The sequence below is a fragment of the Serinus canaria genome, chromosome 2, assembly GCF_022539315.1.
Source record: "Serinus canaria isolate serCan28SL12 chromosome 2, serCan2020, whole genome shotgun sequence".
Taxonomy (NCBI): Eukaryota; Metazoa; Chordata; class Aves; order Passeriformes; family Fringillidae; genus Serinus; species Serinus canaria.
This window is the reverse complement of record NC_066315.1, coordinates 20,916,586-20,931,701: the sequence shown is the minus strand read 5'-3', so window position 1 is coordinate 20,931,701 and position 15,116 is coordinate 20,916,586. Positions and strand designations below refer to the sequence as shown.

The window sequence follows — 15,116 nt, the reverse complement described above, 5'->3', positions numbered from 1 at the left end:
TGTAGCATGAGATATTTAAAACCTTTTCTTTTCCCCCTGAACCAACAGGCCTGTCTCAGCAGTCTGGGCAAGCTTCCCAGCTTGCTGGCCGGATGGGATGGCAGCCGACACTCAGCAATGGGTGGCTTGGGTATGAAATTCATTAAATTGGAAATCAAGGGCAGGAAGGTCTTGACACAAGTGATCCAGGTATGAATATCTGTTCTTGCACCTTGAGTTCTCTTGTTGGCTTTTGCTCTCCTAAGAATAAAATTGTCTGGGAAACACTGTCTGCAGATTTTAGGCTTTTCTTCTCCATTGGTAGAACCTGAATCTATTTGAGCTGTTAAACTGTTTGCAGCTTCTGAGCTTGGTTGTGGTGCCAGCTTTGTATAGATAAATATAGAACCTGTGGCATTTTCAAAAGCCATTTGGAATAGCTCTTCAATATAAGCACTTTAAGCAGAGATTAAACACATTATTTGGGTTTTCTGCCTAAAGAAAAAAAATCACTTGAAAAATTGGCAGAAGAACCAGTTTCTTCAAATGACAAAGTTCTCTTCCCCAAACTGAGTCTGGCAATTGGCAGCTCTCTACAAAGACAATTTTTTTTTCCTCTCTCCCCTCCCCTACTCCTTGATTTCAAAATAACCTTCAAGGCAAAAAGAGCAGTCCATGGCACCATAAAACCAGAAAAAAAAACCTGATTAAAATGTTGCTCAAACAGAATGCTTTGCACTTTAACTAACTTGCATCAGATAAAAGGCTACCACATTCCTACAGAAGAAATCACCATATTACAGGAAACTGGACACATACATTCCTCAAGGAATTTCCTATTCAGAAGTCCTACTGAAGAAACTAAACAATAATACAAATGAAGAGCTTTATTAAAATCACTTGGAATATCCTATGAAATTTAATATCGTATAATATAAGTGCAAACTTCCCTGTATTAACAGGATGTGACATATGTGAAGAGAGGACATTAATATACATATAAATAGAAAAGCTAAAATATGTTAGACTGTGATATATTAAATGGCTACATAAATGTGACCATAGTTAGGAGCATATGTAATTTTGTTTCCCTCTAGCAGTATCTTCTAAAGCATTACACATAGTAAATAGCATTTATTTCTAATCCCCGCTTTCTTATATATAATAAGGGATGTGTAGAAATATTGTAGGCACAAGCAAAACCAATGCAACAGATGTAAAACAGAGGCAGAAGCCAGGCACTTATTTGTTCTTGGCTGCCAGAGGTTTACGGCTGATCTTCTTTGACTTGTCATTGTTTTTCTTTGGAGGTTCAGGGTTCGCCTGCATGTGTCTGCCATAAAGACTGTAAGGAAAGGAGAAAAAAAAATTGTGATACAACCATTAGCACAGACTTTTACTCTGGAGCACATTAAATAAAGCATCTAGTTACTAGGAAAAAAAAAAAGGTCTTTATTTTGTCTCAACACACTGAATTTTCTATTAGCTCTCAAGCTGCAGTCATTAACATTTTGGTTTTTGTGACTTTTCAGGGGAGTAACATCAGGGAAGAGCAGGCTTTTGGAGCAGTGAAGGAGCAATCAGTTTTGCCTCAGAAACTAGCAACCTTTATTCTGCAGTTATGGGATTAAGGCTCGGAAGGCTGCAAGGATGTGTATTCAAGTAGACAATGACAAAAATTGGGTTGAACTGGAGAGATAGAGTGCCTGCTTAGAGCAAAGTGAGCATCATCCCTAACCAGAAAACCCAGGGGCTTGATAATGTGACAGAGAGCAATGGTGTCACAGCTGCCTCTGCTGCTCACACATGATTGATAGCACTGGGACAGATACCAACACATCAATGCCACATTAGTAAGTACCACTGATTAAATGTTGACAAAGTATCCTACAATTAAGATGGCTCGCATTCACTGTGAAGCTAAATGGACTACATGGCTGAAAGGATCTTGCTAAATATCACATAGTAATTAATAGATAATTTATGAGTAATCCTGATTAGAATAAATTAAAAACCTACCCAAAATAAATAGAGCTCAAACTTAACTTCCCTTATTGACGTAAAGTGCTTTTTGAAGATGCACTTTGTGGGTTTTGGTTGGAGTAATTTTCTTCATAGTGGCTGGTATGGGGCTGTGGTTTGGATTTGCACTGAAAACAGTGTTGATAATGCAGGGATATTTAAGTTATTGCCGAGCAGGGCTTGCACAGAACCACGGCCTTTTCTGCTCCTCACCCCACCAATCAGGGGGCTAGGAGTGCACAAATAATGATGAAGCCAGGACAGATGACCCCAACTGACTCAAGGCATATCCCAGACCATACCACATCCTGCTCATCATAGAAAGCTGGGAGAAGAAGGAAGGGGGGATGTTCGGAGTGATGATGCTTGCTCTCCCAAGTCACAGTTACATGTGATCTTGGAGGCCTTTTCCAACCTTTGTGATTCTGTGACTCTATTCTATTTATTATTCTAATTCTATGTCAGAAGACAAAAAGTTACCACCTGATTTGAGCTTTATGTGCCCGTATCTGGAAAATACTTCAACCCTGGCATTCCTGGACTCTGAAATGGGATTTAAGCTTCTTGTAAGGCGGGGTGAAGAGGCAGTGCTTGCTTTCACCTTCTCAACAGCTGAAGTTTTACATCTTACTGCTAAGCAGGCTGCTGTCAAGGTGTACTGTAGCCAAGCAGCCTTGCTCAAGGAAAATACAACTGTAAACTATGACATTACTTCACCTTACTGAAATTTTATGCGTGCCATTACCTACCGTCAACAAGGGATCAGGTGGCATTTCCTGATGAAAGCAGAGAGCCCTGACCCTCTGCAATAACTACATGCTTCATATTAGCTACAATGCACATACTTTTATTTTCTGAGGAGACAGAGCTCCAGCAGCACAAGGCAGTATTTTATCCAAGTACACAGTATGTGTATTAATCAAATATACATCCTAAATAACTCCTGTTTTGGAAGGTGTTAAGTGAGTTGAGAGAGGCAGTCTATGGAAGGAGAAGGTTCAGCATTATGAAAAGCTATCACAGCAGAAGAGCACAGAAGTGAAATTCAAGGAGGTTGTGCCATCAGAAATTGACCCAGGATAGAAGAAGTCAGGGAACAAGTAGTATCCTCTTCTGAATGATATGCAGTGCAGCATTTGAACCACTTTAAGCAGTAGTTTTGTAACTCTCAGAAGACAGCACTGGTTAGGTAAATACAAAATTAACCTTCAAGCTGGTTTTTGGCTTTTAAGTTCCTATTTGGGACTTTAGGCACAGATTAACAGAAAATCCAGTGATTCACTGCACCTAAACACAAAAATCCTTTGTGGATAGGAACAGAAGTCCTTATCACTGTCCTGTGTTCCACAGCCTGCTGCCCAACAGCTCCTTTGCTCTGCTAGTGCCAACCCAAACAGGACTGAGACAGCTTAAATGGTTGTCAAGCATTACATACCCTCCTTTTGCTCAAGTTGGTTTAGGCTCCCCCTTTTTGCTTTGGAAACTTTATGTAAGTTTCCCTCTCAAGTGTTCCTTCTGGCATTCATTCTGCCTCTCATTTCCTCCTTTCTCAGAGCAAATGTTCAAGCATGAGGACTGTAAGACCTCAGAAGAAAAAGGGTGTGGTGGGAATTCTACTGACTACACACATGCTTTTGAAATGCAGAAAACCTGAACACTGACAATTTTGAATGAAGTTCAGAGTTCTGGTAAAGTCTGCTTGGGCAATGCCTTTTGACTACGAAAAGAGGTCCAGAAGCCACAGCATGCATTAAGCAGTAAAAATACCAATTGACCCCAGATAATTTTGATTTTTTTTTTTGATATCTGCTCCTTACAATATTCAGTGCTATTGGTGCCCCAGCAACTCCCTTTGTCCCATGCAAATACTATATTAGTAGTAATAGATGTACATGAGTTGAAGGCATCTACAGCATTTTCACATTCTTTTAATCTGTTTTCATGTCCAACCACTTCTATCAGCATGAGCACCAAAGTTTCATCTAGCAAAGTAATTAATGGGTTTGAAATAAGAAAATCAAATCAGTTTCCTTGGCAAAATGAGAGGAGTTTCAATGCACATGGCTATCACAACTGAAGATGAGTGCTTTACAATATTTCATGGAGTCTGCTAGTCAAAGAGCAAGGATCAGACGTATTTAGATGGCACAAGCCTTCACACACAGGGTCTCTCCTGTCTGCACACATCAGATATGAGGAGACATATGGCGTCACAGCAATATTTAAATACAATAATGACTGTGATAATGCCTCTGGGACAGAATTTGCCTTCTGTTACACTAGGGAAAAGAGAATTCAAAATTCTCAATGAACTCCTGGTACAATAACAAACACCAGTTTTATATCTCCCAGGGGAAAAAAAGCTGCAGGGGAAAAAAAAAGCAAAATAAATCCACTAATGGAGCTTATCTGCACAGAGAAGCAATTATCTGACTTCCACAAGAACCTATAACCCTTTGGTTTTCAAAGATGTGAAGTTTGCATGAAGTCTTTAATAATTTCAGTACTTGCTAGAAAGACCCAGAAACAGCTGTAGCCAAGCTGTACAAACTAGGTGGATGCTCTTGTTCTGCATGAATGCAGAGTCAGATGTGTTAGGCAGAGACACTTGCACATCATCCTGGGCAGCGGAGGTCAGCTCAAGATGTGCCCACAGACAGTTCTGCTGCTCAGCTGATGGATGGTGATGTGCTAGAGGATGGCACCTTGACATAGCTGTTTGCATGACCAGACCCTTAGCCAAGGCAGATTGTCTCCATAAACACACAAAAGAATTTTGATGCAGATTGTGGCTACGGTTTCAAGGCAGATTTGTGAGATAAGTGCTGATAACACATTCATGGCAGTGCCTTCCCACTAGCTATTTTGAAACTTCATCTGTTCACAGCGCTGGTACAGCTCTGAGCAGGACACTACACACAGCTTCAAGGCTAAAACCTCTGCTGAAGGACAAAATCTGGAGTGCAAACAAATATTTGTGATGTTTGCAGTTTGCTAACAGTCAGGAGCTGGTTACTATAACCACAGCCCACAAACTGCAGAACCTCTGTAGAATTAGCAGCTATGGTATTCTAGGCAGACTTCTCATTACATAAAAATTAAAGGGGAGATTACATACAAAGCTGAAGATGCAGAAAGCCCTCAGACAGAGACTCTGAAAGCTTTCTTTCCTTGTATATATTTTTAAAATATCTTTCATGAAAAAAATGTTTCTTGGTATGCAGATGTAAACATGAACAAAATCTTCCTGAATTCTCCACCTGCCCCACTGGAAGTAAGAAACGACAGCAGCCTGGCTGCTGCAGCAGCAAAACAAACAACATCAAGTGAGAAAGATGCTCATTAAACTTCATCATTCTGTCTACTTTAATGATGCTTTTACTTAATAAAAATTCCCTAAAGTAGTTGCAAGGATATTAGGCAAGGTCTCCGGTTATGTATCAGGGGTCCAAGCTGTCACTAGCAAGCATGCAGTTCAGGAGAGGCATTCCCAAGAGGTGAGAGTAAATACAGCTTTCTTGTAATAAATTCAGAGAGAATCAATAACCACGGCTTGCCACATTACTTAAGCATTTCGGAAAGCAGGTGATCCTTCTAAATTAAACCACAAATTGCTAAATGTTGCAATTTACAGCATAAGATCAGGCATGGAACCTTGTAACTTGAAAGCATATAGTCTTGCTATTAAAATCTCTGAACTTAAAAGCAGAGCCATAGTTAAAATTCCTTAATTCATAAAGGTCAAAAGAGTCACTTTGAAAAACAAATTCAGCACAACTACCTCCATTTTTTCTCTCTTTTACAACAAAATGCTCACTAGCTAAGGGCTAGAGAACTTGTGTAAGCTAGGGAACTATTGCAAAGTGTTTGATGCACACATCGATTTTTTTGAGTTTAACCACTTTGAAAGAGGATTTCAAGACTGAGCCATAAGAAACACACTGATTTCACTTTATGTCTGTAACAGATCTCCAAGGTGAGTATGCAGTATAAAAAGGAAAACACTGTTAAATATGGTCCTGGAGAGATGCTACCTCCAGCTATGTACTGTAATCAGGGAAACAAATGTGAAACATTCCAGCTCTGCTTGATTTTTCAAAAGGTGAAGCTCAGGGTCAGGCAGATATTTAGTACTCAGACCAAGCCTCAAAGTGTATATTCACAGTGACCTCAACAGATCAATCCTAAGTCCCAGCTGATGAAGAAGGAGAAGGGAAAGGCTGAATCAGTGGTGGTATCACTACAAACCCAAAGCTGAAAGTTCTTGCATGACTGACACATCCTGCTACCCTGCATTAGTTACAGTTCATAGGCACTTAGAGCAAGGTGCTTTTGCCACATCAGTTTTTGCACAGCTAATTGTTGCTCTGGTGTCCCCTCTGAGTGACTGGGACCGACCTTTTCTATGTGGGAGCTGCGAACATGTCATCCCCTCAAACCACATATTCTCTCTCCCAGGAAAGGGACAGATGTTGGGATTTAACTGGTCAGTAATGTACCAGTGAGAGAAAACAGTGGAGGTTAGAATTACTATACAAGTATCATATATTGGTAGTTCACCAGTAAGGTTTTTAGTCTTTGTGATGTAACTCAGATGATCTCAGTGAAGAGGAACACCTCATGGGTGAGTGAAACCAGTGCCTGTTTTCCTTACACCTGAATGGCAAACTGCAGCTTTAGGATTCCTATAAGGAAAACCAGACATGAGTGATTCATTTTATTCAGCTAATTTTTTGCCCTTTGTTTTCAAGTGCTCTGAGAGCAGATGGCAGCAATGTCTATAATCTGAAGCTCTTGCAAGTTTCTACAGAACTGCTCAGTTCTGGCCTGTCCCTGTCTGTGCAACTCTCTCCTGCTCCATGATGGAGGCAGCACTGACTGGATGAAGGGGGCAGGTGCTGGCAGTGCCACGTGCTGCAAGAGCCTCTGGGCCACTGAACCTGCAGCTCTCAATGTGCTGTGAAACTGCTCCACTATTTTTAGGTCTGTGAACAGTGTGCCTTCCTCTACAGCCCACTGCCTCTCTGGGATGCTTAATGCTTCAGACTTCCCCAAATCTATACACGCCAGAGCCCAGCCCTAAGGCACCCCCAAGTGTAACAACCTGTGTTATTTTTCTGTTCCTTCCACCTCCATCAATTACCTTCATAACCCAAAGCTCCTGCAGACTTTGCCTGTCACTGTTCTTCCTAATTCGCCTTAAGTCCTGCATTTCACCTTTTAAAGAGACTTTCTGCAACACCAGAAATCCCTAATATTCTCAAATGCTTTTTTTGGTCTTCACCCCACAGGCATTCGTTAGGGGAACTGATTATCTCTTCCCATCTTGGATTAGCTCTTTCTTTTTCTTAGCTAGTTTCAGTTTTTGGAGCACAGATTAGGTAAGAAGAAGAAGATTCAGCACAGGTGGAAAACTAAGGATTCAAGCCCATGTCTCCCAGTCAGTAGAGATCTGGCTAATGAAGCCAGTGGAGTAAAGAGCTTTTTGGGTGATCAAGTACAAGCGTCTGCTGTGAGATGCTTAGCTGCACTGCTCTGTTAAAGATTTTCACCAGCTACAGAGGACAGTGGGTAGCTAGCTGACATGCAGACACTCATCTTTAGCTATTTTAAAATGCTAGATGGAGTCCACCCAACCACTCCCTCTATGTTCCCACTCTGCACTCTCACAAGCTGTTAGCTATCTTACATTAGAGACTCTGCTGAGTCACGCAGTCCAAAGTTGACTTACTCAGAATTCCTGCCTAAAAACACTCCAAATCTCAACAAGCAAAAAAAAGCACTCTGCCAAAACTTTCTGGAGCTCACTGTTTCAGCATCTGCGTAGAATGTGCACCCTCCAAAATAAATCCCACGTGTCTTTCACTGGCTACTTCACTATTCAGTTTTCCACAGGGCTCCTTTCTGCTGGACCCCTCTAAACCAGTCTATTTGCTGCTCTGTATACCTCAAGAAAAGAAAGGCTCAGCCTCTATGTGCCACATTTCCCACCCTCTATTCGTACAGGTTACTGTCAGAGACAGACCCTGACCAGAGGAACCTCTGGCCTTAGCTCAGACCTGATGTGTCAGTGAGGGGAGATTTGAGCTGAGGTAACTATGATTTACAAACACTTGCTCTACTATTGGGCTGGCAACAGATGCATAATTTTAATTCTGCCAGACACATTTGCTCTTAAAATGGTTAATTTAATCCTTGCTTCTTTGAACTCACCATCTTGCATGTTATGGGGGACTAATGTCTTTTTTTCCCATAAAGGAATTCCAAGTTGGTGTTAAGTATTTCTTTAATTAATACACAGTAATAAAAGAGAGTCTTCTCCTTATATTCTCTGAGGCTAGCAGCCTTTTGAAGCAAGTACTCTAAATGTGAGGCTTGTTAGTGAAGCACAGCTGGAAGCTCATAGAAGCCTAGCAAAAGAAAAAAGATTTCTTTTAAAGGAAAGTGTAGAGGCCATGATTTGCAAAGCTGGCTAATGGCTTTGCATACCCAACCTGAAAGATCTTACAAGAAGCATGGCTTTTGGCAGACACAATTTTGAAAGCACAAGGTACACTAACATCTAATTTCTGAAAGACCTATCTCGATACCCAGGGACCCCAGCACTGAAAATCTTCAGCCATGCTACAAATCCAGAGAGACACACAAGGTGGGCCTCCATGGAACTGTCACAAAGACACAAAGGACAGGGCATGCTTATTCTTATTTCTTTCAAAACAGAGACAAACAGGAATTAAGATTTCATCTAGGGAATCTATTATGCTGATAAAACAACCCCCAACTAGGCCAGTGTAATGAAACAGCAGCCTGAGAGCATGAGGGAGAGAACAATTTGCTTCTGCATGTGGACAGTCCTACCAGGCTACTTCAATTATGCACAGTTTCTCCCCTGGGACTCAGATCTTCAAGCACATTCAGGAGGCCTGATCTCCTTTCTCATGCTCCATTTTGAATGGAGCAATGAGTTGCTCAGCCCACATGTGCAAACCTGAATTCATTCCAGGCATGAAAAAACAGCATAGGCCAGGAACTGAAGTTCGTAAGGGTAAGAACTGCCATGAACTGAAGTGAAATATTTTCCTACTTGTTTTCACAGATGAAATAGTGCTTTCCTACTCAGGACCAGAAAAAACAGTTTTGCACCAGATAGAGGCATCAGTTTAAACTCAGAGGGCTGAGGTATCTACTAGAACAATTCATCTAATTCATCAGAAGCAATCAGGAGCCACAGAAACTGCATGGGCATGCTCAGCTTCTTTAGCAGATGCCAGCTCAGGTAGCTGCAGATATAAATGCACCACTAAGAAGGAAAAAGACAACTCAAGTGAGAAAGAAGTGTGTCCAGTTTACTGAAGTGATCTGTATCATCCCAGCCCTTATCTTTATGTATTTGTAATTTGTGAGCATGAGTTAGATAAATCAACAGTTGCTCTATTTCCCCAAGCCACGTTGTTGGGACAACATTCAAGGCCATTTGCCTGATCTCAAACTAACCCTGGACAGGCAGCAAACACAGAAAACATACTGGCACGCAGCACAGACAACCTCCTGGAGACAGCTGAGCACAGCATTCTTCATTCTTATGTTATTTTAATGTTGTTGTCTGCGTGGAGTCCTTTGGGCTTCAGTAAAACAGTGCTCACTTTCCTTTCTGAATGCTACACTGCTGCTCAGATAAATGCCCTTACATAAGCTTTATTATTGATTTATTACATGCATTTTGCTGTGTACCTAATTAACATTTAAAAAAAGGAAAACAGAGGGCAAAAAATAGCTAAGTGAAAGCTAAGGAACTTTCTTTAAGTTATTATATGACCAGCAGGTATGTATTTCTTTTCCAGTAACTAGGCAAAGTGCACCAATAAAATGTATAGAAGGGACACTGGGGAAATACTGATACAGAGAGTCTCTTTTTCTTTTTTTTAAGCAAAATTGAAGTGTCGGAGTTAATCTGAGCCTGCTCTGCTGCACACAGGATGGCCAGTTTCACTGGCAGTAGCATGGAGAACATTCAGGAGACTGCAACTCCCACACACAGGGTTTAATCAGCTGCCCTGCTCTGCTGGGCTGGCTCACACACCTCTCCCAGGGTGTCTGGCTCTGCCATCCCAACTGCCTGCAGGGCCAGCTCTCCAACAGCTCCTTAAAATAAACATAAGAATTGAACAGTGACAAGGGACAGTGACAAGGTGGGGAATTCAACCAAACTGACCCCTCTGAGTCACCACCTCTGAAACCCTCAAAGGGGAAGGAGGAAGTCCCAGTCCTGTCACACAATCCATTTGTGTGACCCAACACAAGAAACTCTGGCAGGCTGTGTGAGCTCTGCAGATCACTGTGTAAAGGGAGCAAAGGATTTACTGTGGGATGCTTAGACAGAGTTTTGGGACTGAACAAGAGTACTTAAGGATTATACAGGACTTATGAGTTCTTATAAGGACAGAGCAATAGAGTGGAAGTGAGTGACCAAGGATGACAGAAGAGAACAAGCGCAGGGAAAAAGAGAGAGGATGAGGCAGGGAATAAATGAGGTCAACAGTGTGCTGGCAGGAGGAGGTCAGAACGTTTGACTGGCAGAATTCTGTGCCAAATCACCTTGACTTTGTCCTCCCTAAACCCTGTTTCTAGCTGTTTTTTGTGGGACTGTGCCCTCTGTTCTGGCAGCATGCATACATGTCCCATCAGCATGTTCAAGTTCAAGACAGATCTGCTGGTCAACAGGATGGACTGATTCCCATATACTGGAGTGACCAAGGGACTCCAGAACCAGCCTCCAGAAAGACTCTGGGGATGTAGGCTGATGAGACTGGGTCTGGGGGCTTGATATTTGAAACATCAAGATTGGGGAGCCAGGTATCAGAGGGATCCCTGACACAGGGTTTTCCCTGAGCACTGCAGGGAAAGGTATTGAGGAATACAGCCTGGCTGTTGATTGTCTTCTCTGTGTTTATGTGTCCACCTGTCCTCCCATCACGCTGATCTTCCCACGTCTGGCTGTGTGTATAAACGTCTTCTGAGACTGTGGGTAGCCTTGCTACTGACAGGACAAGAGAACAGGGATATGGAGCAGTTACTCACTGCCATCAGTGAAGGACTTTACTTGGTTCCTCCAGGACACTGGATTTAGCTGCTCAAACCACTACCAGGAAGAAGGTGAAGAATAGAGGAAACTCACTTCACTTTATGGTAACACTGCAAAGAAAATGTCTCTTTTTTACACAAAGGATCATGTACAAAGTGCTACATCTCAGACGTTCTGATTTCACTTGGCTATACAAATTGGCTTTGTTTAATTCATGATGGATACACTTTGTAGAAAAGCTGTTCTTGGACAGTGAACATGCTTTAACAGGTCAATGCAGGTCTTTCCAGCTCCCAAACACAGCCTTTTCACCTACTCCCTGGCCAACGTGGGCACAAATATACCAATTATGTCAATCTTACAGACACCTGGTAAGTTGTACTCAGAGAAATCAACACACATGCAAAGGAAAAAGGTGATTCAAATCCAATTTCAAAATCATTGCCATTTTATGTTAAAATGCTGAAATATTAAAAGCCAAAGACTGAGATGTTCTGTATGGAAACAAAACGTATCGATACAATGGTTTTCCAGTTATATGACTTTACTGTGGAAGACCAAAGATGGTCACTCAGAAACCACACAATAAAATGATACAGACAATTCACCTAATTTTCCAGCCAGTTTTGAACAAAGCATCATAACCTTAATAATTAGCAAACAATCACTGGGTTTTAAGCAAATCTTTGGTGATTTTCCATGTCTTTTACTGTGCCAACAAAGCTGTTCCAGAATCTTTTCAGGAGGGACCTATGCTATGTGGCAGCCAATAATCTTTATGGCAACACTGCAATGAAAATGTCGCTTACTGTAATGAGCAGAGATCATAAGTTAAGCCCCCAGCTACCTTTCCATTATTTTTCATTAGAGTTTTTCTGGCTTTGCTATGCTTCAAAGTACTCAGGGAATTACTCCAAATTAGGCTCACTAGTCAGCTCTTCATTACTCAGACCACACTGAAACTGAGCAATCAGCAAACTGAACCAGCTCCTGAGTAACACAAGACAGTAACATTTGCTTGAATGTTTACCATTTCTTTTTTAGTTTGTCCTCTTTCTTAAAGCTCTGTTCTGTAAAACAAACTTGCCCACAGTTGGAGGCGGTTCTAAAACAACAGGAAAATCACAAAGTATTTTTTCATGTCATTAACACCTTGAGCAAAGGGTTGGGCTTCCCTTCATCAACCAGAAACAAACTGTGATATAGTCATGCCTTCTTGACAGCAGTGTTTTTCCAAGACTTGTGTTCCATAGTGCTAGATGAAGTGGGTGAGATAAGAAGTCTCACTTACTATGTGAATCCTCACCCTTTGAAGAATCCCTAATTTATGGCAGATTTTTACACTGGCTGCCTTCCCTCTTGCAAAGCAAGAAGCTGACCAACCTGCTGGAAAAGAGCAGTAACGCTGACAACAGTTAAGTTCTGATGTCATCCAATCCACACAACTTCCTAAGTTACTTTCAATGTCTTTCAGGGCCCACAGTGTGAAAAACATAAAGAAGAAAGGCTTTCTTCTCCCCCAGTGTTTGTCAAAATGAAATGGCAATACAGCATCAGCCTGATTTTGATTTCAACAAAATCAATACAAGTTTTGCTTCTGATTTCATTGGGTTCAAGGTTTGGCCTTTAAGGTCAATTATCCATGCAAGCTAAAAGGCAAACTGCAGTTGCAGTGTGGCTCACAAACCCTAAACTACGTACAACAAGCTATGAACAACATCTAGGCTGGCTATGAACAGGGGAGTGAAAATTATGCTTTCTCATCAAGTGCTAGTAATAGCTAAGGCCAATGAGTCACTCTGTGACTTTTGAATGCACAGATTGACCAAAATAGTTTCTTTTGCAAGGAAGGAGGGATTATGCATACTGATCTGGTTTTGCTCAACATCCTTCTTCTGTAGGTAGGCAGCACTTATCCTAAATTGCTGGTGCTTACGAATGCTCATGAGTTAAAGGAAAAAACATGGAACTTTACTGAAAAGGACAAGAACTAGTTTACTCATCAGATATTTGCAAAAGGCACCCACAGGAACCTTCAAGCATGATGTAAAATAAACCAGTGATTCCACCTTCTGGGCAAGAAGAAAAGGAACAGGCAGTTGAAAACACTTGCACTGAATCAGTCCAAGTGCCACAGCAACAACAAAGGCACAAAGAGTGTAACAACAGGGAGCCCAACACAATTCTGCAGTCTTGGTGGACAAACTGCAGATCACCTACTTTGCATCTTTTTGAAACATGCTGGAGAATACATTGCAGGGCAAACATGGTCCTTTGTTCTTTCTTTCTGGTTTCTCAACCAACAGTTTTCCAAATCCCACCCTACCCACACAAGGTAGCAAACAGGCACCCCCTTACTTGTGAAAGATAAGAGATTAGCAGAAATTTCTTCACTGAAACAGTGGTTAAGCATTGGAACTGACTGCCCAGGGAAGTGGTGGAATCACCACCTCTGGAAGTATTCAAAATACATGTAGATGTGGTGCTTAGTGGCATGGTTTAGTGGTAGACTAGCACTGCTGTGCTCATGGTTGGCTCAAATCTCCAATCTCTTTGTGATTCTGTGATTCTAATCCCAGCATTCAGCTTATGATATGGAGCAGATTTATGAGAAATGCAGGAGTGGGAAAAGCAAAGTGACAAAAGATTTGTCAACAGCTCTCTGTTACTGAGGATGCACTTCATTAGCCTGTCAATTGCAGTGTCTAGGAGACACATTTATTGACAATTTACTGTCAATTGATCCAACATCTATATAAAGCTCTTCTTATGCAATGAGTTAGCTGACTCAGATGATGATGAGATCTATAGAGAATTAATAGCTATACTAAGCCCTAAACCGCTCCATTTTCTAAACAAAATGCAACCAGAATTGATAAAATCCCACCAACATCTCAGCAGCTAGATCATATTCACTGCTTACAGCACATCTTAGAATGGGATTCACTTTGATACACTCCATAGCTGGGGTAAAAGTATGGGTAAAAGTAAAAGCTATGGGTATGAAATAGAAGTCCTTATGCAAACACTGTTTTCTATTTCTATGGCCATATGTACTTGTGGGATTACTTTTGAAATACAGGGACTCTGCATTTTCTACTCCCTCAGTTTAGCATGGAAGCACCCAGAGATGGTGTATGGCAACCAAGTGCTCTGTGCGATTGCATGCCTCAGCCTCTCAGCGGGACAGGGTAATGCTGAAAATGGCTAATTGATCCTGCAGTGACTTTAAGAACTGACAGTCACTTCACACCACTGGCAGCATTCCTGCAGTGCACACACTCCCATCCTTTGCCTGCTTTTCTTTGTACTACCTGTTTTATCACTTCACGATAAGGCAGTGTCAAAGACAGCAGGCATAACCTATTCTGGCATCTCCATCTGGCTTTATACATCAGACTTGTGCTGCTCTGGTGGATTAGTTTCAGATCCCTGTTGGCAGATCAAAGGCAGCGATAATAACCACAAATCAATCCCTCTTTAAGGCCTAAAACATCTTCTCCCTCACAGCATGCCTCATTTCTTCACCATTCCAGAGCCATTATAAATACCAACTTTGCCTAGACACAACAGTTGTATGCAGATACTCAGGCCTGGGAGAATTTGGCACCATGTTTTCACCTGCTTTTTTCTGGTCTATTTTGACAATCAAAATGAGCAGCATCAATAGAGAAGTGCTCATGTAGATTAAACATTTGGGTCCCTAAAAGTCAGAAAGCTGCTTGGTGCCAAAGTGAGAGCATACGCAGAAGATGGCTTGCTTCCCTTAGTCTCATCTCAGGTAATGTATTTTCCAGCACTCATCAGAGCTACATTTCCACTGAAGCACCCAGCTACCTTCAGCTCACTGCTCACTGTTCCAAGGTGACCAACAGATGTTTTTGGATATAGAAAAGATGCATCCTCAATTGAACAACTGCACAGTGGACAGGCTGCTTTCTAATGGTGTTTCCAGACAGCTTCCCCATTGATTAGCACATGCTCTGGAGAACAGAATTCAGAAAAGGGATTCATAGGTTCAAGATCCACACTG

At 41.7% G+C, this 15,116-nt stretch overlaps 1 protein-coding gene across 2 annotated transcripts in view; it reads right to left on the bottom strand.

The window, feature by feature from the left end:
* Window positions 1–851: 851 nt before the first annotated feature.
* Window positions 852–15,116, bottom strand: part of RSU1 (Ras suppressor protein 1) — a 100,526-nt gene continuing 86,261 nt past the window's right edge. For both annotated transcript variants that reach the window (XM_030237605.2, XM_030237607.2), the window contains exon 9: window positions 852–1,324. In XM_030237605.2, coding sequence (XP_030093465.1) covers window positions 1,222–1,324 — 103 coding nt within the window. In that variant the 3' untranslated portion in view covers window positions 852–1,221. The remainder of the gene's footprint in view (window positions 1,325–15,116) is intronic.